The 22,907-nt window shown below is 38.6% G+C and overlaps 6 protein-coding genes across 7 annotated transcripts; 3 read left to right on the forward strand and 3 right to left on the reverse strand.

Annotated features, from left to right (window-relative positions):
* Positions 1-2,025: 2,025 nt before the first annotated feature.
* On the reverse strand, positions 2,026-6,629 carry LOC101296135. Its single transcript, XM_004287025.1, has 15 exons — positions 6,454-6,629; positions 6,138-6,215; positions 5,714-5,763; positions 5,569-5,622; positions 5,318-5,370; positions 5,166-5,238; positions 4,893-4,954; positions 4,691-4,759; positions 4,062-4,167; positions 3,591-3,661; positions 3,312-3,412; positions 2,743-2,838; positions 2,565-2,632; positions 2,427-2,472; positions 2,026-2,290 (listed from the first exon to the last, which is right to left on the reverse strand). The coding sequence occupies exons 1-15, from the start codon at positions 6,511-6,513 to the stop codon at positions 2,210-2,212; spliced, it is 1,068 nt and encodes a 355-aa protein (XP_004287073.1). The 5' UTR covers positions 6,514-6,629; the 3' UTR covers positions 2,026-2,209.
* Positions 6,630-7,440: 811 nt separating this feature from the next.
* Positions 7,441-10,681, forward strand: LOC101304419 (nudix hydrolase 20, chloroplastic-like). Its single transcript, XM_004288635.1, has 9 exons — positions 7,441-7,698; positions 7,770-7,834; positions 7,908-8,067; positions 8,211-8,291; positions 8,529-8,654; positions 9,058-9,137; positions 9,258-9,373; positions 9,578-9,698; positions 9,977-10,681. The coding sequence occupies exons 1-9, from the start codon at positions 7,441-7,443 to the stop codon at positions 10,044-10,046; spliced, it is 1,077 nt and encodes a 358-aa protein (XP_004288683.1). The 3' UTR covers positions 10,047-10,681.
* A 545-nt stretch (positions 10,682-11,226) lies between these two features.
* Positions 11,227-14,574, reverse strand: LOC101296418 (3-hydroxyisobutyryl-CoA hydrolase-like protein 3, mitochondrial-like). 2 transcript variants are annotated; one of them, XM_004287026.1, is made up of 10 exons: positions 14,353-14,574; positions 14,178-14,279; positions 13,952-14,016; positions 12,973-13,107; positions 12,771-12,867; positions 12,485-12,614; positions 12,133-12,311; positions 11,848-11,975; positions 11,628-11,729; positions 11,227-11,542 (listed from the first exon to the last, which is right to left on the reverse strand). In XM_004287026.1, exons 1-10 carry the CDS (start codon positions 14,567-14,569, stop codon positions 11,441-11,443), a joined length of 1,257 nt encoding a protein of 418 aa, XP_004287074.1. In that variant the 5' UTR covers positions 14,570-14,574; the 3' UTR covers positions 11,227-11,440. The 2 variants fall into 2 exon arrangements, with proteins under 2 accessions (XP_004287074.1, XP_004287075.1); XM_004287027.1 differs by lacking the exon at positions 13,952-14,016 and adding an exon at positions 13,686-13,738 and having other exon boundaries at positions 14,353-14,569.
* Positions 14,575-15,112: 538 nt separating this feature from the next.
* LOC101304708 (F-box protein At4g35733-like) lies at positions 15,113-16,276 on the forward strand. Its single transcript, XM_004288636.1, has one exon. It carries the CDS (start codon positions 15,113-15,115, stop codon positions 16,274-16,276), a length of 1,164 nt encoding a protein of 387 aa, XP_004288684.1.
* A 1,707-nt stretch (positions 16,277-17,983) lies between these two features.
* Positions 17,984-19,126, forward strand: LOC101305007 (F-box protein At4g35733-like). The gene has a single exon (XM_004288637.1). The coding sequence runs from the start codon at positions 17,984-17,986 to the stop codon at positions 19,124-19,126; it is 1,143 nt and encodes a 380-aa protein (XP_004288685.1).
* A 317-nt stretch (positions 19,127-19,443) lies between these two features.
* Positions 19,444-21,097, reverse strand: LOC101296889 (sigma factor SigB regulation protein RsbQ-like). The gene is made up of 2 exons (XM_004287028.1): positions 20,484-21,097; positions 19,444-20,105 (listed from the first exon to the last, which is right to left on the reverse strand). The coding sequence occupies exons 1-2, from the start codon at positions 20,864-20,866 to the stop codon at positions 19,658-19,660; spliced, it is 831 nt and encodes a 276-aa protein (XP_004287076.1). The 5' UTR covers positions 20,867-21,097; the 3' UTR covers positions 19,444-19,657.
* Between the last annotated feature and the right edge of the window lie 1,810 nt (positions 21,098-22,907).

Genomic DNA, 22,907 nt, shown 5'->3' on the forward strand with positions numbered 1-22,907 from the left:
GAGAGAGAGAGAGACCAGAACTAGCATTGCAAATTGTTGGCCATTTCAATTATGCCAACTAATTCAACTTGGAGTTTTGATCCCTGCCAAGTAGTATAATCAGGGCTAACGTAAGATGAGTAAAGAAGATGAATCTCTCATATGAATAGAATGATTTGTTAAGTTTATATTCACCTAGCTATTGTACTATTTTGTTGCTCATGTAGATAGAGCTATCTGTATCGATCTCACCTTAATTGCATTCTATTTGTACATGCCTTCTTGCATGACTTTCAGTTAGTTATATGCTTTACTAACACCCAGCCACTGCATTGCATGCTACCTGATAATATTAATAAAACTTTGTTAGAGTATTTTGATTATGAGATGTTAGAGGTTATTAAAATTAAACCTATCATTAATACCTAATCTTACCTCACCTCAGGTGGGGAGGCCTCGTCTCAAGTAAACAATGACTGTTTATTAAACGGTTATGCAACTGAGGTATTGCTCCTATTGATATGCCCATTCTGCAGTCAACAACGCTCAGTCGGCAACGCTCAACATTTCTTTGGTTAATGAGTCTGATCGACGAGTAATTTCTGACGAGACCCCCCAATCTGCGCTCACTTCGTATCAGTCTAGATTGAAATATTACTTTATTTGGGTGTTTGAAATTGATATGTCTGTGTTATTACAAATCACCTCAACAAATTAAAGTTCAACTTTCAGTCAAATTGTTTCCAAGATATTTGTTTGCATCCTCAGTTTGGTATATAGTTGCTCAACCAATCTATATGATAGACTTGATACTACCAAACTAGCTAGACTATGCATTCCGGATCAAAACAGACTCAAAGTAGAGCCCCAGATATGCATTCAACCAACACAAATTAATAGTTATCGACGATCACTGTGTATCAATCTTTCTCATTTGACTTTTTGAATATGTACATGGATTCGTTTCAGAGCAAAGCAAAACAGGCAAAACTAATGTCACAATTACAAATTAGACTCATCCTTTAGCTTGGTTTTGGCATACAACTCTCCTAACTGGAAGCAAAACAAGCGCCTTATGCCTAAGCGCCATTTCTTGGCCTGCAAACCTTGGCTTTAGACCCAGAACTAACCTCTATCACCCAACCTTCTCTAATCTCTATCACCAAATCTGATTCCTGAACCGGAGCTTTTCACGATTTCTAATCCGATATGGAGTGGTCGTGCCAGCAGAGGAGCATAGAAACACAGCGCCCAAGGATATAGAACCTGGTTTTCTGGTGCTTTGCCATCGTCACACATCGCTTTCGGAACCCGATTTCCCGGTGGCTTTTGCGGCGACTCTGGTGTGACTGTGCGTGAACTAAATAGGAAACTGACGACATAGTTGCAGCCGGCAAAGATCGGTGGGTAACAAAACCCAAGGATTTGATAGTTTAGTGCTGAAGAAACACAAACTCCAGAGGTTCTTGTTTTGCACACATTTATAGGCTCATCCTCTTGTACATTTGATGTCACACCATCCCCAACTTTACATTCCTATCCCTCACCCACCTACGCCTACTTGACTACTTGAGGTTGCCAACATGCAACTGTAAAGGGCAGTTACGCCATTGTGCAACAGAACAATATTCAGGTCAAAAGGATGGCGTGGGAAGACGACCAAGCAGAAAGCGAATAGAAGCCGTGTGGGAATGCACAACATAAACAATTGGGACCAAAAGGGTCCCCAAATGGCCATGTTCATCTCCCAAAACTCACACATTACGACTATCCATCGTGGCCTATTTTGTCCTTGTTTAACACCACGTTTTCTTTTTGGCCTCTTAAGGCTTCTAGAGGCACAAAAGAGGCAGGCGCCTGCGGCTAGATAGATAAGAGGGAAAGAGTAGCTCTAATGGTTTATGGTTTGGACAATGACATTCAGGTCGGCCAGCGCAGCATTAGATATATCGGATTGCGCCGTATACAGAGCAAGTTTTTCTTGCCGACTTGGTTTATATCATTTGTTAGGTTCATATTATTACTAACATACAACTAAAGCTGGACTGCACTGAATTATAGACATTATTATAAACACATAGCCTGATAGTTTTCATTGAGCAAGATATTGAAAGGAGAACTAGCAATCTCAACAGAAACTAATAATGCAACTGTACATGGTCATGATGAATCATTACTTGGTTTACCCAGTATTGCTGTAAGTATTCTTCGCCGGTATTTTGCTGGGAGATTAGGTTTTGAGATGGTAATATTTGTCGAGGAGCTTCTCTGTGTACTCTCCAAAGGTAAGAGAACCATTTGGTGGTATCAACTGAAAAGAGAAGATTAACATAATGAAAGTTAGGAACAGAACATAACTAAGCAGATACCTTTGTTGTGTGTAACAAACTGACTGCATAATAGAATTGATTTTAAATGCATGCCTATCAGGATTTAAAAGACATTACCTCTTTATGGATATGGACTTCCTCAGGAAAGTTTAGCTTCTCATCCCTACAAAATTGAGTCTTGCTTAGCCATCATTAACCATGCTTGAGTGTTAAGATATGTCATGATATCTCATGTGTGACAGTGAGTGTACATACCAGTCAGGTTGCATAAAGAAAGCAAATGTCGAACGATCAAGACCAGAAGCTTCCTCTCCCTTGGGTGCCTGATAACAACCAATGAATCAAAACTATCACATTTAGTGGGGTTATACATGCAAATGAGAGAATGAGAGAAAAGAGGAACAGAAGACACCAATTTAGATCAGATAGGTACCCGCACACAATGAGGTGTTGCACAAAGATAACCTCTGGACATAACTTCTGTGGTTTCACCAATTTGGTATGCTATTTCATCTTCTCCAAAGACAACCTAATACATAAAGCAACCCAAGTTAATAATATCAAAGGCCTATCATTGATCATAGTCCTAGTTATGTGAGCATTCTGTTACTTATTATTAATTATATTGCATTATCTCTAGTTCAACAGAAAAAGGGCTAGAAATTTATGATTTCAAGTGAAATCAAGGCAACCTTTTTGGCCAGATCACAGAATTTTAAGGAATTCACAGGGTGTAAATCACTACGTCTTTCTCTTCAGACATTTCAAAGAGGAGGTGGGCCGGCAGGGTGATTCCGCCTTAGTTTTCACTATTTGGCAGGATCAACTGAATTAAGCATAAGCTAAAGTGGAGAATTTAAATACCTGATGATTTGTACAATATCCATGCATTAACACAACAACCAATGGAATAAAAAGGTCCAATACAGGGGCAATAGTGAAGGAAAATCATTTGTATGGCCTTTGTCTTGCACTAGTGTTACGGAGAATAAGAGAACGTACTTTGACGATCTGATCACTTCTTGTCCTAATATAAAGGCCAGCACCACTATCAGGGCATGGTATTTCAACAGCATCTCTCGTGTACATGGCACAGGTCAGGCCTACATATTAAATTGAAGCAGAAATTAGACACAATGAAAGAGCCCAATTAGGATTGTTATGTTCTACCGAACTGCAGATATTGTACAAAGGGTTTTGAGATATTTCATGCATAAATCACATTTACAAGCAATAAGCTCTTCATGAATAAATCAATATAAGATGAGTTATAGTTATCACCTGTAAGTGAACCATGGTCTGTATGCCAACCACACCAAGAAGACATGTTTTTGTTATCTTCAGTAGGAGTGCTGCAATATCATAATTTACTTGTTCATATATTAACTCTGGAAATGGGAGTCAAAAAGCTGCGTAACACTCAGAAACTCATAGCAGAGCTATGCACAGTGCATTCATCTGAACCTTAGTATCTAAAGCACTCATTCATACTTGTTCTTTACTTCTTACAGATGATATTGATTCTTTCTCATGCAAAACTAGTTCTATCTCCTTCCCTCCATATTCACATGTGCATAATTTTATGAGTTTCTACTTCCTAGAAGCATGGCCAATTTCCTTTTTTTTTCTTTTTTTTTTTTAATATAACAAAACAATTGATCAAGGGTGATGCTTGATCAAATGAAGCAGAATTTGAGGTTTATAACTACCAAATTGATCAGCCACGGAATGTAACCAGGCAAATGTGCTCACCTCTCTTTTGTGGGAAAATAGTAAAGCAGACGCCCTTTATGACACCGAGCACGAAAAAGTACTTGTTCAAGGCCTTCATCCTCACGCATTTTGATTGCCTTTGATACTGTTCAACCAATCATCAGAATTACAATGGTTAAAATAGATCACACAGCTATATTTCGAAAGAACATTTTGAAGCCAAAGATACTGTTCAACCACTCATCAGAATTACAATAGTTAAGATAGATCACACAGCTATATTACAAAAGAACATTTTGAAGCCAAAGAAGCTGGAGCAACAATCTAACAAGAACAAAATATCATTTAAGTTGGCTATGGTGTAGACAAGATCTGTATAATTTAGTTCTGAGTCATAAACTCTACATGGGAGGCAGTAAATTTAGGGTCCTCATGTAAAACATCCGGAAATCTTTATTCAAATTCAGTAAAAATCCTTTCCCAAAATCATAGGTTGTATAATCTCAAATTCTTATTGACCTGACAAATGCTCATCAAATGTTACTTGCTTTCTTGTCTGGGCAGAAACTGTCTATGCAGACAAAGCTGGCAATGGAGTTTAAAATGGGACCTGAAAACAATGCAGTTTTGATCTACTGTATTAAAAACTAAAACAAATGAGACTTTACCATATCTATCACAGTGAAATGCCACCATAAGTCCAACTTCAAGGATCAGCTTTCCCATAGCTTTGAAGGCTACAAAACAACTTAACATTAATAGAACTTTATACATTACATAGATCAAGAAAGGAAAATTATCATGAACCAGTATATGACCCATATGGTTATCCACTGATAATTTACTAAAAGGCAAGATAAAACTACATACCCACTTCAAGTTCTGGCAATTCATGTTTAGGCCATATATTTGATCCACAATATGATGGGTACCTAAAAGGACCATGAATGAAAACCTGAGTAGGATTAGGGTATCATGTTCTATCTGCTGAATTTGAAAATTCACGTCAAGTTTTGACACTGCTTAACAACTTGCAGCATAAAAAAATAATGGCCAATATAGCAATCTTGTTGAACCATATCTTATGATACCTCAGAATTCCATGAGAACTCACTTATGAGTGATGTTGAAAGAGTATTTTACCTTTGAATTAGAGCCTCATCTGTTGTTGGTGTATCTAATATCGGGTTTGCATAGAAAGAACCTTTTAACATATCTGCAAAATCAAAACACAAATTACATATGAATTGATCAATGGTTCCAAGAGTTTTCAAAAGCTAAACAGAAAAGTTTACCTGGCTTTCCAGATTCCAACTTTTCCTTTCCATGACTCCATCCAAAATTATACCTGCAAATGGACAGGGGTAAAGAGTACTCAAGTCATACTGTACATCTCTGACGAAAACTTAAAAGTTGAGATGATCAGATGAAACTTCATTTTGCTTGCAGGAGGTTTGAAAATCCCACTACTATGTAAAGAAGGTAGGAATGAAGACAAAATCATGGCACTACAGGCAAGCAAAGTTATAGCTCTAATATGCATTACCTACTCTCAGGATCTTCGAGTTCCTTCTTCACCTCTTCAGGGAGATTGGCCAGCCTGATCAAAGACAAGAAAAACTCCTTATAAGAAATGCCAAACTCTGTTGGGAAATTAAAGTTAATATAAAGTTTCTGTCGGGAGGTTACACCTTGGTGACAGACGTAGAAGATTTCGGCGCAATGATGAAAATCCAGGAACCTACACAACTCGCACAAAAATGACTCAATTACAAGGATAACAATGAGGAAAAACCTATCAATACCACAGTCTTACAGCTACTAAGCAATCGTAAAGCAGAAAATAATTGCTCAGGAGCTACGACCATCTCCATATCACACCAACTACATGTGAAATCTACATCATGAACAAAGTACATTCCCATACGTATGCGTCTTTATGCAACAACATGTATTCAGCCTATAGTGATTCCAAACTCGCAAACTTGAGAATATTATAGCAATTAACATAATAGTAGTGATTAAAACAGACAATTACCAATTGTCCAAAAGAGCAATACAAAAATGAGAATATAAAACAAAGAGATGATAGGCGTGACGCAACCGAGCACTTACATCAGTGACGGATAGAATCCCTAACCCGTTCGGCCCAAATCCTTCTTCAATCTTCCTCGATAAGTCCGTCTCCTTCTCCTGTCATCATCATCATCATCAAAACCACAAGAATCAAATTCTTTCGCATCCGCGATTGAACTAAAATCTAAACACAAAGTTGAAGCAAAATAAGTCCTCCGATTCAAGCAAAGTCAACTAGCACAAACAATTTCGCCGATAAGCGATTTCGAATATCCGCGATCAAAAACCCTCGGTGCTCAGTTTTCTCGGAAACCGAGCCAACTGTAACCGGTAGAGAGAGGGAGAGAGAGATCACCTTGAGCTCCGAGTATGAAATGGAGACCGGCGTCAGAGTGGGGACGGTGGTCGCCGTCATGCTTCGGCGGGAGAGACGGCGAGATTGGAGTGTGACGGTGAGAGGGAATATGGAGCGAGCAGAGAGAGAGAGAGAGGTGGGAAGTTTTGAGTGTCAATTTCAAATTTGTGCGAGTGAATTAAGAAAAAGAGAGAGAGAGAGGCCTTGAAATTGTGTTGGAGAATAAATTCCAACATGGGATTCTTTCTCATTTCGTTGATTAATGAATTAGATTCAAATTAATTGTTACCTTTTTCGCTTTTTTCGGGACGGACGGTCCAGATTTTATGGTGGATTAGGTACACTAAGGCTTAATTTGGTACTGTGATTTAAAAACTCAAAAACTTAATTTTAAATAAACAACTTCTGACATGCTTTTTAAAATCATGGTTATTTAAATTAAAATTTTTTAAATAAACACGTTTTAAGATTTTACTAAATAAACATAAAATCTATTTAAAATGATGATTATAAGTGATTTTAATCTCCAAAATTTAGTACTAAATTAGGTCTAAGATGCTCACGACACTGTATTGTGTACTTCATCTATGTCAGGTTGTCACACAGTGGTCAGTTTTCTTGAGTAAATATTTCCAACTATTGTAAAAAAATAGGTAGTTAATTTTAGTTTTATGTATATTTTCCATTTTACCTTTTAATTTTAAAAATTATTATATTTCTACATAAAAATAAACCACGGATGTAATCGGATTTTCAAATATTTTACCTTTAAAAAGTCAAACAGACCAGAGATTGGGGAAAATTGACCCGCCCTACAGTTTTCCTCCTTTTTCCCTCCAAATATCGGGAACAGGAGAAGTTGCTCTATGCGACAAGCCGTATTTCATTTTTTTATAATTTTTTTTTAAAGAAATTATTATTATGAAATTTAATTTCAGTTAAGTTTGTTGATACAGGTGTAAAGTAAAGCGGGTTACCCGCTCTCTCATGGCCTTCGTCCACTCCTCTTCTTTCACCTCCTCTCCTTTTCGCGCTTTCCCCAACCTCAAAACGCCGTCGTTTCTCTCACGCTCCACCTTCCCTCTCCACAACCTCCTCACTCGCCGCCGCTCCTCACTCACAGCCTCCGATGTCTCCTTCACCTGGGACGACGCCTTCTGGATTTCCCAGCCGGAAGCCCTCCCCGACGACCCTTCCGATCTCAGAGGCTACTCCGACAGGATCAAAGCCTGCAACCGCGGAGTCGTAAGTCTCGCTCCGATTGCTCTGTCATTACTTCCGTCGGATAATTTTTCCAAAACCTAATTTGATTTCAGGAAATGCAATCGGAGTTTCGTCCGTTCGTGATTGAGGACCAAATCGTCGGTTACATTCACAACCGGTGAGCTTGAATTTGATGTCTCTTTGATGCTTTGGATTAGATTAGCGGTGAGTGATTTGATGAAATTGTGAAGGTTTGCTGAGAATTTACGGAGTTACCGTGACGTTTTTACTTTTCTACCGGGGAAAGTAACTCTGCATTCTTCGCTGAGCTCAGCGGAGGATAGGACTAGAGCTGTTGGGGATGTAATTAAGAGCTTAGGGGAAGAATCGATTCCAGGTATAAGAAATGAGGTACTGCTTGTGCTAACCGAATCGGATTAGTATAATGTTGTGCTGTCCTTAAATTTCGGGTTGTATGTTGGAATGTACCTCATTTGTTTGAAGGTTTTGCTAGTTTGGCTAAATATATGATCTCACTGTGTTTTGATGATCAGTTGTACCCGGTGACTTCGGCTTTTGGGGCTCCGGTATATTTCTCTCTTGAACGTGCAGCTGCTCCTTACTTTGGAATAAAGGTTTTGTTCTTGCTCTCTTAAACTGTCATTGTGTTTAACTTTTGATGAATTGGTCGCACGTCATTTTGGTTGTGCTGATGATCGTGATAAAAGGGGCCTGGATAATGAAAAGAAAGTGGATAATACCTAGTGATGGTCCTGATGGAGGTTTTGTCTGGGAGACTGGGAGGCAACTACTTTTTGATTCTTTCTTGGTATTCTTAGTTTTTTTTTTTTTTTTTCTTACTTTGTGAATAGGCTTATGGAATTCATATGTGTGGCTATGTTGAGAAAGACGGGAAGAAATTTCTATGGTTAGCAAAGAGAAGTCAACAGAAACCTACCTATCCTGGGATGCTTGATCATCTTGTAGCTGGTGGACTGGTTCGTAACAAACTCTCAATTCACTTTTACAGATTTTAGTCTATTTTCTGTTTGTATTGATGCTGTCACAAAGAGGTAGCGTGAAAGCAGTCTGCTTTTAACAGGCAGATTGACTTTTAGTTCAATTTTGTCCTTTAAATAAGACAGGGCGGTTGCTGCAAACAGAATGATAATGAGCATTTGTATTTGCAATATGGAAGATCTGAGTACATCTTCCTTGCCAGATATTTAGAGGTTTACTAGCATAATAAAATGAATGTGCTGGTTTCTTGATGATCAATCTTGATAAAAATATTGCAATAAAACAATGCATATACATTCCTTTCTGCGTTCAGCCTATTCTCTAGTCGAGTTCTACTTTTTGAGATAGGTGTAATTGTGTATCCAATGTCATTAACTGCAGCCTCATGGGGTAGCGTGTGGGGACAATGTTGTAAAGGAATGTGAAGAGGAAGCTGGAATACCAAGCTCCATTTCTAGGGGGTAATTTCTCTGTTAACTGTTGAATTGCCAGTTATGATTTCTAGATATTGGACACGTCACCTTCAGCTAGAAAACTGAACATTGTTCGCTCATCTCTCTATTGGAAATGCTCTTATACAGTGCTGTACCAGTTGGTGCTGTTTCATATATGGACATTAATGGGTATAGCTACAAAAGGGATGTCTTGTTTTGCTATGATTTAAAACTCCCTGAGAGTTTCATGCCTGAGAATCAAGGTGGGACCCTCATCTATGTTAATTGTAGAATATGCTTTCAAGCTTCATCGTTTTCTCATCAGTTGAGTATTGCATGTTATTGAAGAATTTTCACTCAAAAGAGAGAGAAGCTTCCCCGTGTTGCATGTCATTTAAATATCTGCAATTTTTCCTCAAAAGAGAGTAACTTCAAATACCATTATTGACATCCGAGTGATCCGACAGATGGAGAGGTGGAGAGCTTCAAGTTGATCCCTGTGACTCATGTTGCAAACATCATCCGGAGGACACAGTTTTTCAAGCCAAATTGTTCACTTGTCATCATTGATTTCCTGTTTCGACATGGGTATTTCTCATTTACTGCTGTCTTGCTTATATTTGAATTGGCTGAACAACTTTCTTTTTGCACATACTCATTCTTCAGCTCACCTGATTAATGCTACTGTCCTGATGCCTCAAGATCTGCCTGTAGTCTATATACTTACAATTGTTCCCACTATAATCAATCTATATCTCAGTTACCGTAACATCATTTCCAAGCACAACCGTAATTCTGATATACAACCTCAGATGCACCACTATCTGATTTTCCCTAACAATCTGTTTTTGTTATAATCAATGCAGGTATATTAGTCCCGAATGCTTCGGATATCTGGATTTATTACAAAGTTTGAGAAGCGGGAGTTGTTCCTAATATAAATTTTTATTGTACTTTACCCGTAGAGGCTATCTTAAAATCTGGGAGAGTGAGACATTGCTTGGAAGAACACTAATGTTCAAACGTTGATATTCCTGTTTTTCTCGTTTTACTGGCAAAGCATAAAAAACCGAACACTAGTGTCTCCCGAGACTGGAAAAGTGAGGCTACAGTTTTTTTGTTTGTATGTAATGGAAATTCTCCATTTGCAAGGTTTTGATAATTAAGACTGGCGAATTCAGTCCTCTGACCTCATCGATGGAAATAGCAGACATTGGTAAATTCGATTTCCCTTCACATGTTGCTGCTAGGGTCTTATGCATCCCCTTAAGTCGAAGGCCTAGTCCGGACGGATTGGCATGGAGTTTAGAGAAGAAGGTTTCTACTCTGTCAAGTCTTCGTATTGAGTAGCAAGGGATCAAGTATTGCAAACTGTGCTGACGTCTACATCACAGGGTGACCCCTTCAAGTTACTCTGGTAGAAACTACGAAAGGAAGAGAGTTTGCAAAGCTGTTAATGCGAAACTGGGCAATATGGAAGAACCACATCAATGTGGTATGGAATGGTGAAGGGCAGACAGCACAGGACATCGTATAGAGAACCATGGCATGGCTCACTGAGTTCCAAAAAGATGGTAACTTGGAGAATAAACCAAAGCCGAAAGTTGTGAGGAAATGGAAACCAGCAGAGGTAGGACTGTAGGAGCATACAAGCTGAATGTAGATGCAGCTTTCTCGCCAAATCAAACGCAAGGAGTTGGAGGCATGAATAGAGACTCTTCTGGTCCCTTTATGGCTGCTTTCATGCGCCCTACAGCCTCCCCCAAGCAATGTGAACTAATGGCTATAGGGGAGGGATTGGACTCTCATTGCAGGATTTGCAGCACCAAAAAGATACAGTCGAAAGTGACTGTATGGAAGCATCTCTGAGGCACAGGCAACAGACTATAGTTAGCTAGCCAATGGTGGGTTTATTGATGATATTAGACGTAGTTGGAGTAGACTGGAATTGGTGACTTTGCAGCATACTCCACGAGTCCACGAGCATGCAATGCAATAGCACACCACCCAGCAGCCATGGGTTTTGAGGCCAATAGTGCGGTTCTTTGGTTTGAAACAAAAACTTTTACACGGTTTATTAATCAGTAAAATTTGAAAATAGAAAAAACCTGTAGTTGTGTCCGCAACAACACTTTTAAGGACAATATTTCATTTTCATCAGCAAATTACATGAACACACACTGCTCAAAAGCATTCAAAGCAACGAAGTGAAATGCCATTCTATGTTGTATATTTAACTTATTTGCCACATGATTCAATATATTCCAACGGCATGCAGAACCAGTCTAAAGTTTACTGCTGAAGCAAGATAGTACATTTTCAAATGCCAGTTACACACTCAACTCCTCCACATTTGGGCTCAATGGTTCGAACAGAGCTTCCACTTCGCTCTCATTAACTTCCTCCAACCGTGACGGGTTCCACTTCGGATTCTGCATGGCCAACAATAGAGATTCAATAAACTAGTTCTAAGTTCTACATTCTTTGGCCACAACACAAGGGAATCTATTCACAAACCTGATCCTTGTCCACCAACACTGCACGCACACCTTCAGCAAAGTCATTACGCAGGGATGATCTTAAGGCAATGCGGTATTCAGTTTTCATGACGCCAGTCAGCTGGATTTGGCCAAGTACAGAATCATTATACATGTTGTGATTTATGTTACTTCCACAAAAAGTGAGCTAGCAAAGCCCATATGATATAGAATGGAAAGTGTATAAACTCCAGACTCACTGTCGAAAATTGATCGTCATTCTTCCCAAGGGCAGATGCAACTTTGGAGAAATACTTCTGTGTCAAGAAAAGTGAAAAAGGAGCACCCTTTCCAATACCTTGAAGAGCTTCATTAGCCCACTCCACCACTGTGACAGAAACAACGACTCAGCAAGAATAAGTTTAAAAGAAATATTGGGGTGAAGTCCAATACTTCGAAGGTAGATTCAATCTGTCTAATAGCAGAAGTACAAATGATGTTCATTTCATTATTGATAAATTAGTGAGTGGCATTCATGAATTCACCAGTAGCATCTGAACTCGATTGATGCTTTTTAAGTTCTTCAATTGTCTCAATAACTGACTTATTTGCACCAAATGATGAGGTGATTTCAGGTAAAAGCTGCTTTAGTTGGGATTCAGAATCAGGGTTACTGCTGAACTTCGCCAAAATTGTTTTGATGTCCTCATGTGGATCCTGACCACTGTATCAATAATGGAGTTATTTTTATCTAAACAAGCACATTTGAAAGAGTCATGGTGTCAAGTGTCAACAACCCCATGGGTGCATCGAAGGTATGGGAAGGAGAATGTATAAAGAGGATAAAAGATAAAAAAACTTTGTCCAAAAAAAGTGAAAGAGAATAAGAAAACATACAAGTTAGTTGACAAAAGGGCCTCCTTTACTGAACCTAAGTTTTGAGATGGAACAAAATGTGTCCCAAGACCTACATATAGTGCATCCGATGGAGTCGAAATTCTTTTCCCGGTGATTCCAAGGTAAGCACCTAAAACATATACAACTGTTAATATTCTAAATAACAAAGAACTGATGATGAAGCAATGAGACATACTTTGTAAACCTCAATCAAATGATTTTTCTGTACTTTCAGTTAAAACATCTCAATTCAGATAGAAACAACATCTCTGGATAGAAAGCATACCAACTGATCCTCCTCCTGGACAATGTGCCGCTATATGTGAAAAGCCAACGTCTGGAAACAATCCAATACCATTTTCTGGCATAGCAAGAAGAGTCCTCTGAAATGTACCCGTACAAGCAAGAGAGTTTGAATATACAAAATCTGAAAGCCATTGCAATATAACGACAAGATTGACAATCTCTATATGACCAGGCAATTATACCTCTGTAATGATCCGGTAGCGACCATGACCTGACAGGCCAATTCCAAAGCCCATTGTTACACCATCCATGAAACTTACATACGGCTTCTTGTAGTCAGATATTTTACATATTAAAGAATACTCCGCAGTGAATACCTGAATAATGAGCAGCCATATGAGATAACATGGTGACCTCAGTCTAAAGAGAACTGCAAATGGCAGTTCAATTGAGTAGCATACAGACACAATTAATGCACAATTTCGCTGCAATATACTATTTAGATGAGACTGAAAAACCGGATCAATTAAAAACACGAGCAGAGCTCATCATTAAATTTTGTACACTTCTAATTTTCAGAAATACTTAACATATTAACTATAATCTGTAACAAAAAGAGATGAGAGACAGCCTAAACCTACTAAAAACTGAACCTTTTGATCAAAATAATGAGCAGTGTCAATATATTAGTTAGAGTTAAATTACTTTTCATCCAGATAAATAATAATTACTAAAGTTCAAGTATTGTTGTAAGGGGCTCTTATTAAGTTTTAGTCATAATTGGTTTTGCAAGAGTTGATGATGTTGGTACTTGTAAAGTCCATCTACAGAAAAAAAAATTATCACAATCACAGCCAATAAGGGAGACAAGGGGTAGTCTTATATTAGCCGGCTTTTAGTATACTGTATAGATTTATAAAGTCTAATACTCTATAGTTCAAGGACACAACAAGACCTCAATCATATCGGATAGTTGATTTTTGGCCGTGATCTGCTTCACATCACCGCCTGCAGGTAAACTATGACCCAAGTTATCAACCAGACAACAAGCCAACCCAACCGTCACCGACATGGTACAAAAACACAGCATAAACAGAAAACAATAAACAATACAAAACGAAACAGCATGTAATGACTAAAACCAACACCCTATCAAGCAATCACCTAACACAAGGAAAGACAAAACATTCTAGCTCAAAAAGCAAGCAGTAATGTAGAAACCTTGGGCACAAGAGGTGTGTTCTTGTCCTTTTGAATTTCAGCAACAACCCCTTTAATATCCATTCCTGCATTTACCGCGATTTTCGTAACTCTCAAAACCTTGCTCAACTCTCAAAAACAAGCTCCAAATAACAGCCACATAAACATTTCTAACAAAAATTCCCCCACTTGCTAGAATCAACACCAAAAAATTTACAGCAGTAACAAAGTAACTAATCATTGTTACCAGCACAAAAGGCACGAGCTGAGCTGCTATCCACCAAAACACACTTCACATTCGGGTCGGATTCCCACTGATCCAGATAGCTCTTGTACTTCAAATCCATATCTGCCAATTGAAACAAGTTTCAGTTAAAGATTTGATTTTTACCAAATGAAGTAATAAAGTAACAATCTTTTACCTATGTTCATGGCGTTGAGAGCTTTGGGGCGATCGAGGGTGATCAAAGCGACGCCGTTTGGGTGGACGGAGCCCTTGACGAACTCGTCGGCGGCGGCCATGGTGGCGAAGGTTCGAAGGAAGATGTGGGTTTTGGAGAGGGAGAGGTTGGGATTTGTGGGTAGGAAGAAAGATGAGGACTTGCTCAGAATCTGGGTCGCTCCGAATAAGCTTCGCATGCTTCGGTTGCAAAAGCCATTTGCGAAAAGCAGGAGCTAAAGCACTGATACACTGAGGTGAAAAGTCCGACTTGCCCCCCATATCTTATTAATTACGGATACATATCCGGACGTATCGGAGAGTTTCCGGCAGATCCGGCCGTATCCGATTTCATCATTGTGCACGTAGCAGCGAAGTAAAATCCACACACCCCAAATTGTAATCCACACATCAATTTTGTTTTTTTAGTAACTCAAATTTTATCGTCACTTAAATTTTGTCTTCATATGATAATTATGATAATGATTACTAAAAATAAAAAATGAGTGTGTGGATTACAACTTGAAGTGTGTGGATCTCACATCCCTTTCTTTACCAATTCAATAAGATGGTGTGTCTGAAAATCCTAAGCGGATTAGGATTCAGAATGTGACTAGGAAGTAGGAACACAAAAGAACTACTAATGCAACTAGGAGAAAATGTGCCCTGATATAAAGGGACAAACATGAAGAGCTCATGATATACGAATCCTTTCCATATAACTTTGAAGGTGATTTGATGATATGTTGCGACCCAAGTCTCATTCTGTATGTTCTGATGGTTCTGAATGGGAAGCTATTCTTACAGAAGTTGCATTTTCTGTGTTGGAAAAGCTCCTAGAACCACTTGATCATGTTCGTTTCGCTACCGTTTGTAAACGATGGAGTTCAATTGCAAAAGATTACAATCAAACAACTCAGCGTTGGCGCAGTAAGCAAGTACTTCCTATGCTCATGATCCCTCCTAGTAGTGCTGCACTATCCCAAGGAGCAGTACTGTACAGCGTTTCCGGGAGAACAATGTATAACAACATCAGGTTACCGGTGCCTGCAAATGAAAAGTATTGTGGCTTTGGCCATGGTTGGTTGGCCTCCATAGACGAATCTCTGACCAACATAACTCTTAGAAAGTTCCCTGCTGACCGAAATGGCGGACTGAATGTCATTCATCTTCCTCCTCTCATACATGACTTGAATGAGAGATATAATGAAACGAAATCCGTCCCAAAGGTTATATTGTCTGCCGATCCCACTTTACATCCGGACAGTTATGTGGTCTTAGCAATTCTCTGTCATAGTCACAGAGCAGCTTACATTGCAGGACAACAAAATCATTGGAACAAAATCGCGAGTAGTGGCGGTCGTCCCAAGTATATTCATGCTACATTTTATGGAAACCTTGGCTACCTATTCAATGCCTTCGGAAGTGCTCTGATGAGATTCAATGCTGAGTGGGGTGAATGCTTGCCACAACTAGTGAATACTCAACCTCAAACCAGTCCTAAAAGTTGTTCATATCTTGTTGAATCAACCAACGGAAACCTATTGCTTGTTGAAAGAGTCTCGGCACGTAACGAAGTGTCGGCTACAAGCTTCAAAGTTTCCCAAGTGGTAAAGAAACAATACTCTGGATCCATACTTGGTGTTGACGCACAACTACTTGAGGTGAATAGCATTGGAGATGAAGCTCTGCTCGTATGTGAGAGTCATTCAATGTCTGTTTTGGCTTCGAACTTTCGTGGATGCCATCCGAATTCTATCTACTACGCTTATAATAGTGGCTCAACATGGGAGATGGGTATCTTCAGTTTAGAGAACAAAACCACCACACGACTCTACTCTCTGAATCATTGCGAATCGGACTATATGCCATTTTGGATCACACCATCGTTTGAAGGACTCTGCTGATCATAGTATTTAGTTTCTTGTGATTTTCAATTGAATGTTTTGTATTGTCCTGGTTCAGCTAGGTTTATCACTTTCATGTAACTTGGCTGGGTCACTAGGTTATTGTCATCAGTTTCACAAAATGTTTAAGAAAATGCATGTATGTTGATTATATGCAACTTTTATACCTCAATTGAAAAGAATGGACCAAATGTTCATTAGTGTTCAAGCTAGTTCAGGTGAAACCTAATATACTCGATCAGAACTTATACTCAACTACTGTAATACTGTAGCTCTGCAGCTGATGCATATGCTTGACGGTAAAGAAAGAGCTACAACCAAATAAAAGACTACAAAATCTATCCAAGATGAACTAGGTTGAGTTTTCAATATGCACAAGAGGCAAGATCTGGAAGATATATGCATATCTAGCTAGAAGACTAGAACATTATGATCAAGTAGTTGAGTTTTCGGCTAGCAAGAGGCAAATTTAATTTAGAAGAAAGTGTATCTAGAGCAAAGAGTAGTATACCTAAGAGAAGCTCCAATGAGTATGAGGCTGCTAAAGAGGTCAGCTCTTTTGATGGAAGCAAATGCATCCAACCATTGCCAGACATGGAGTGGCCAACATAGACTGAGGATTGTAAGTTAAGTTCATCCAAAACATGAGCAAAATCATCGCAGCACGAATATTTGACAGGATCAAAGAGGTTGGGCTCCTTAGCAGCACCGGCCCGAAAAGGTCCAGTCGAAAACAAGAACGCTGTAATGTTGAGCCAAGCAAGCAAGAATTTGTCATTGAGAAAGAGAGGATTTTGGGGATTTTTGATCGGATTGCCCTTGAGGTTTTGTTTTTTTTTTGTGAGAAATAAATAATTCATTAATCAAGGGACAAACCCAATTACAAAACCGCAAACGTAAGGCCGAAAAGTTACTGATATCAAAGAGCATGGGTGTCCAACTCGATCAAAATATAAAGAGTGCAAGAAGAGTGACAACTTGCTAATGTATAGACTGAAGGTCCTACATCCGAAAATAAAATAGCAACAACACTAACAACTCTACCACACCCGCAACCCATATTTGCTAACATTGTCGTCGTCATCGCCGTCAACAACCATGAGGTAGTGAGGAATACTAAACCGGAGTGATGATGCCCGTAAAGTTTTGGTTAGATTACGAGGAGGGGACAGAAGGAGGGTGTGTGGTGAAAGGTGTTAATGGTAATTTGAATTTATGTGACTGGGTCAGTCTTTTTTAAAATCATTTTTTTTTAATAATTACGGTAACTATCTGGTGTTCTCCCAGTCAGATCTCCCGGTCAGATAAGGAAATCATAAGACGACTCTTTAAGGTTTCGGTCATTATAATATAAACATGAGTTCACGACACGCAATGATGACAAACCTAAACCCAAAAATTTTACTCTGTAATTTGCAGAAAATAGGACATAGACATGAGGTTGTTTAGCAAAAAGGCCTTGTGTAGACTATTTCGTCATTGTACGTATTATTCTCTTTACCAATTAAACGATGTGTCTGAAAATCCTCAGCGGATTAGGATTCATAATGCGACTAGGAGCAAGAAAGAACTACTAATGCGACTAGGAGTTGACCGAGTTGTTGTGTTTCCCTGATCTTAGAAGTATATAAAGGGACAAATGAAGAGAGCTCATTATATCCTGAAATACGAATCCTTTTCATATATTGTTTAAGGTGATTTGATGATATGAAGCGACCCAAGACTCACGGCGGATGTAAATCTGTATGTTCTGATGGTTCTGAATGGGAAACTCTTCTTACAGAAGTTGCGTTTCCTGTGTTGGAAAAGCTGCTGGAACCCCTTGATCATGTTCGTTTCGCTACCGTGTGTAAACGATGGAGTTCAATTGAAAAAGATTACAATCACACAACTCAGCGTTGGCGCAGTAAGCAAGTACTTCCCATGCTCATGATCCCTCCTAGTAGTGCTGCACTATCCCAAGGAGTAGTACTGTACAGCGTTTCTGAAAGAAGACTGTATAACAACATTGTGTTACCGGTGCCTGCAAATGAAAAGTATTGTGGCTTTAGCCATGGTTGGTTGGCCTCCATAGACGAATCTCTGACCAACATAACTCTTAGAAAGTTCCCCGCATACCGGAACGGCGGACGGAATGTCATTCATCTTCCTCCTCTCAAACATGACGACTTCACATATAATTACAACACGAAATCCCTCACAAAGGTCATATTGTCTGCTGATCCCACTTTACATCCCAACAATTATACAGTCTCGGCAATCTTCGATCATAGTCACAAGGTAGCTTACCTTGCAGGACAACGAGATCATTGGATGTACCCCTTTTTAATTGGTAGCTTTCCCAAGTTTGGTCACGCTATATTTTATAGAGACGATGGCTACCTAATCAATTACTTCGGAAGTACTTTGTTGAGATTCGATGTATATTTTAGTTTATTGCAGACTCGACCTAAAATCAGTCCTAAAGGTTGTACATATTTTGTTGAAACAACCAAAGGAAACTTATTGCTTGTTGAAAAAGTTTCGGCACGTCAGGAAGTGTCTGCTGCAACGTTCAAGGTTTACCAATTGGGAACTGATCGCTCGCTTGATACACAAGTACTCGAGGTAAATAGCATTGGAGATGAAGCTCTATTCGTATGTGAGAGTAATTCAATGTCTGTTTTGGCTTCGAACTTTCGTGGATGCCAGCCTAATTCTATCTACTATGCTTATAATCGTGGCTCAACATGGGAGATGGGTATCTTCAGTTTAGAGAACAAAACCACCACACGACTTTACTCTCTGAATCATTGTGAATCGGACTATATGCCATTTTGGATCACACCATCGTTTGAAGGACTCTGCTGATCATAGTATTTAGGTTTTTGTGATTTTCAATTGAATGTTTTGTATATATTGTCCTGGTTCAGCTGGGTTTATCACTTTCATGTAACTTGGGTCACTTGGTTATTGTAATCAGTTTCACAAAATGTTTAGGAAAATGCATGTCTGTTTATTATATGCAACTTAATTTTGTACATCAATTCAGAAGAATGGACTAAATGTTCATCAGTGTTCAAGCTAGTTCAGGTGAAACCTAATAATACTCAAATAATATACTGAACTACTTTAATTCAGTGCGAGTCTCTTTGTAGCCACTCAGAAATTAGAATTATAAACCAAACACAATTTATATTTCATGGAATGATGCTTGACATAATATAACATAAAAGACGAGGCCATCTGAAATATGCATATATATGACTGGCCTTCGTATTATTCTAAGAACTACAGCTAGCATGCTACCTCTCCAAAAGAAAACTTAATACAAAGAGGACAGGGAGTATAAGAAATTACTCATCTACCTCATAATCAGCATGATAATATTTCCAATCTTGGTTAATGATCAAGATCAAATTCAACCCCCAAGATGAGTCCTAGCACATCAAGAAGCTCATTGTGTGCAGTTAACTGTGGGAAATGGCCATTAGTATTTATAATCTCCACTTTGGGGTTTCCCTTGATTTTCTTCTGCATGTAAACCGCGACCGATTTTGGAGAGACAATGTCACTGCTGGTGTGGATGATAGTGCATGGAGTTGAGACATTGTCAAGTGTGTCTCTTTCGTCACTGTAAAAGACTATTTTTCCTACAGAAACTGCAACTTCAGGTCTCATTTTTTGCAGGCACTTGGTAAACTTGTCAACAGAGAGAGGATCCTTTGAGTCCACAACAACGGAAGCAAAGTGAGCGGCCCAGTTATGGAAGTTGGATTCTATGCTTGAGATGATTTGCTTAATATCTGAACTCCCAAATCCACCTTCATAGTCATCTGTATTCAAATACCTATACATATGGATGTAGCAGAGAATTTCAGTTATATATAGCTATTATAACTGTTTTAATTAAAATAATTAATGAACCTTTAAAGCCCTGATCGATAGATTCTGAATAGGCACTTGTATAATGTATAAATCAAACCATAATTACTAATTACTTTGTGGATTTCATATCAAAAATGATCTCTTGTGATATGAACTGTGCTGTAACCAAAAACAAAACAAAATCTATCCAGGATGAACTAGGTTGAGTTTTCAATTTGCAAGGGGCAAGTTCTGGAAGATAACATATCTAGAAGACTAGAACATGATGAACTAGTTGAGTTTTCGATTTGCAAGTGGCAAGTTTTGGATGAAAGTATATCTAGAGCAAAGAGTAGTATACCTAGGAGAAGCTCCAATGAGTATGAGGCTGCTAAAGAGGTCAGGTCTCTTGATGGAAGCAATGCATCCAACCATAGCAGACATGGAGTGGCCAACATAGACTGAGGATTTCAAGTTAAGTTCATCCAAGAGAGCAATCAAGTCATGAGCAAAATCATCGTAGCACGAATATTTGGCAGGATCAAAGAGGTTGGAGTCCTTGGCAGCACCCGAAAAGGTCCAGTCGAAAACAAGAACGCTGTAATGTTGAGCCAAGTAAGGAAGGACTTTGTCCCAGACAGACTGGTCTCCTCCATAGCCATGAGCTAGGACTATGGACTGACTCCCTGTGCCCACAATTTTAGCGTTCATGGCTGATGAAAGCCTCTTAGTTTCTAACACCATCGTGCTTAAGTTGGTATGAAACAGATATATGGCTAGAGAAACAAAGAAGAAAGAGAAAGCTGAAGCTGTGAAGTCCCTTATGATGATCAGGAGCTACAACTGTGTCTGGTGTTGTTGGCTAGCAGCGTGCTGGTCCTATACTCGTATTTATAGTGTCCAATTCCATCTTACAAGAACCAGGAATGGATTAATATGAAGTAAATTAAATGATAAAGAAGAAAGTTGAGTGTTATTAGTGATAAACTATTCCTACTTTTTATATTGCCACATTTTGTGGCTCAAGTATCATTTGGTTTTTGGAATAACTCCAAACTAGCTAGATAGACTTCTTGACTGTGTTAATTAGATACATAAACTGTATATATAAATATACATAATATATATGTACATATACTGTCCTGTATACATACGTGTGTACAAGAGCTAGTCAATCTCTTATTGCAGAAGAGTTAAGTAAGATGTTAATTCAAACAAGGGTGCAGGTTTGAGCAGACGAAGAACACGATGATCGAATTTATGGTGGCTGTTGAGGTCATTTAGTACCCTTGACCTGTGGTTGCTTCCTAGAAAGGTATAGAGGATCGGATAAGGCCTACTAGCACCAGAAACAAGGTTCATTACCAACTTAGTACGCAAATGCTGATATCATTCTGGTTTAATTGGATTATAATAGAGAAGAAGAAGAAGAGGGATCAACCAATTTCTGGTGCATGGTTTCATGGTTCTGTTACCAAATTAAAAGGCAAAAGGACTCATCTGTCTTGTTGTGATGATTGTATGAGTTGTGACTTGGCATTGCATTGCTTAGCTAGAGATCAGATTAGATATTTTTCCCCCCTATCATTTTCTGCAGTATGAGTCCAAGGCCTACCTTTTTCTGCAATCAAAGCAGCCACACCCTACAGGCCACCATGTGTCTCTTTCATATCACTATTTATTATCAGGATCACAAAATCTTGTAAACCAGAAGATGCTGGATCACAATTATTTTACCAGAAGATTCATGCATGTTTGTTTGGTTGGTTTTGCATACTGGCCCCTTTGGTTCCCCACAATCACATGCACTCATACCTTATTTTGAAGTTTCATTTAGTCTTCTTCTTTGTGTATGTATATAGTATTGTTCTTGTCAAACAGTGTTGGTGTTAATTACATTGTTCATTCGTCAAACCCCAAAATTGACAAGTAATTAAAAATGATGCATTGTATTTGTACTTATCATCTTGTTGCCTCATCCTTCACTTGAAGTGCTAGGATCATTTGGATATGTAAACTAGATTATCCATGCCTCTCTGTATATTTATGCTTATGTTTCTAGGTATGCCAACTTATTCTCATGAAGCTAAAAGTTGATGGTGATCATCAACTTTCTAAAAGTTAAAAAGTTTAGTTTCTTGTTTCCAGAGGCCTATAAAAGTCTTATGGAAGATTATAGATGTTTGAAGATTAAAGTATACAAGGCCACTGATAAAAAGATTTGCATAAGATTCTTTGGTCAAATTATTTGTAAAAAGGAATAAAAGAAAAGCCAAAAGGAGAGGGACAAAATTGAAACCTAATAATGGAGCTCTTCATTTGTTCTTATGTGAATGTGAGGTGGTAGCTGTAGGCTGGTTTGTTTATAGATGTATTAAATAACAGTGATGACCAAACAAAGCCTCACAATTTAGACACAGAACCATAAATCCTGTCTTACAGTGGAAAATTATCAAATAAAACCAAAGAAGACTTGTCATTTACGTGATGACTAGTATTCATCTGAACAATTTAGAATATCATCATCATCCAGCTTCTGAGTTATGAGGAACACATGTGTATCAACATAACTGTCGAGAGCAAGCCGCGAGAATAGGGAATACATATGAACCCTATTCTTGGGCAGAAGCTTAGGGATCATGAGTTCAGGACAGTAGTAACATCAACTCTTAATCAATCTGGAATACTCTATTTGGATCTGTATCTTTCTCATGGTCCAGCAGTCGCTTTTGGTTGAAAGTACCAACTTGTTTCGATTCAATTTTTGAGTGGTGTTTGTAACATT

This window comes from Fragaria vesca, linkage group LG1 (assembly GCF_000184155.1).
Source record: "Fragaria vesca subsp. vesca linkage group LG1, FraVesHawaii_1.0, whole genome shotgun sequence".
Lineage (NCBI taxonomy): Eukaryota > Viridiplantae > Streptophyta > Magnoliopsida > Rosales > Rosaceae > Fragaria > Fragaria vesca.

Bases quoted from the DNA above. Each gene is read 5' to 3' on its own strand.
- LOC101296135 (XM_004287025.1), bottom strand. From the start codon at position 6,513: ATGACGGCGACCACCGTCCCCACTCTGACGCCGGTCTCCATTTCATAC. The intron at 2,839-3,311 runs GTACGTTCTCTT...TTTATGTATTAG, and splicing joins GAAGTGATCAGATCGTCAAA to GTTGTCTTTGGAGAAGATGA. The intron at 2,633-2,742 runs GTACCTATCTGA...GGTTGTTATCAG, and splicing joins CAACACCTCATTGTGTGCGG to GCACCCAAGGGAGAGGAAGC.
- LOC101304419 (XM_004288635.1), top strand. From the start codon at position 7,441: ATGGCCTTCGTCCACTCCTCTTCTTTCACCTCCTCTCCTTTTCGCGCT. The intron at 8,292-8,528 runs GTTTTGTTCTTG...CTTTGTGAATAG, and splicing joins CTCCTTACTTTGGAATAAAG to GCTTATGGAATTCATATGTG. The intron at 9,374-9,577 runs GTGGGACCCTCA...GTGATCCGACAG, and splicing joins TTTCATGCCTGAGAATCAAG to ATGGAGAGGTGGAGAGCTTC.
- LOC101296418 (XM_004287026.1), bottom strand. From the start codon at position 14,569: ATGCGAAGCTTATTCGGAGCGACCCAGATTCTGAGCAAGTCCTCATCT. The intron at 12,312-12,484 runs GTATGTTTTCTT...TTATTGATACAG, and splicing joins GCCCTTTTGTCAACTAACTT to TGGTCAGGATCCACATGAGG. The intron at 11,976-12,132 runs GTGAATTCATGA...TTTCTGTCACAG, and splicing joins ATCGAGTTCAGATGCTACTG to TGGTGGAGTGGGCTAATGAA.
- LOC101304708 (XM_004288636.1), top strand. From the start codon at position 15,113: ATGTTGCGACCCAAGTCTCATTCTGTATGTTCTGATGGTTCTGAATGG.
- LOC101305007 (XM_004288637.1), top strand. From the start codon at position 17,984: ATGAAGCGACCCAAGACTCACGGCGGATGTAAATCTGTATGTTCTGAT.
- LOC101296889 (XM_004287028.1), bottom strand. From the start codon at position 20,866: ATGGTGTTAGAAACTAAGAGGCTTTCATCAGCCATGAACGCTAAAATT. The intron at 20,106-20,483 runs GTATACTACTCT...CCATATGTATAG, and splicing joins CTCATTGGAGCTTCTCCTAG to GTATTTGAATACAGATGACT.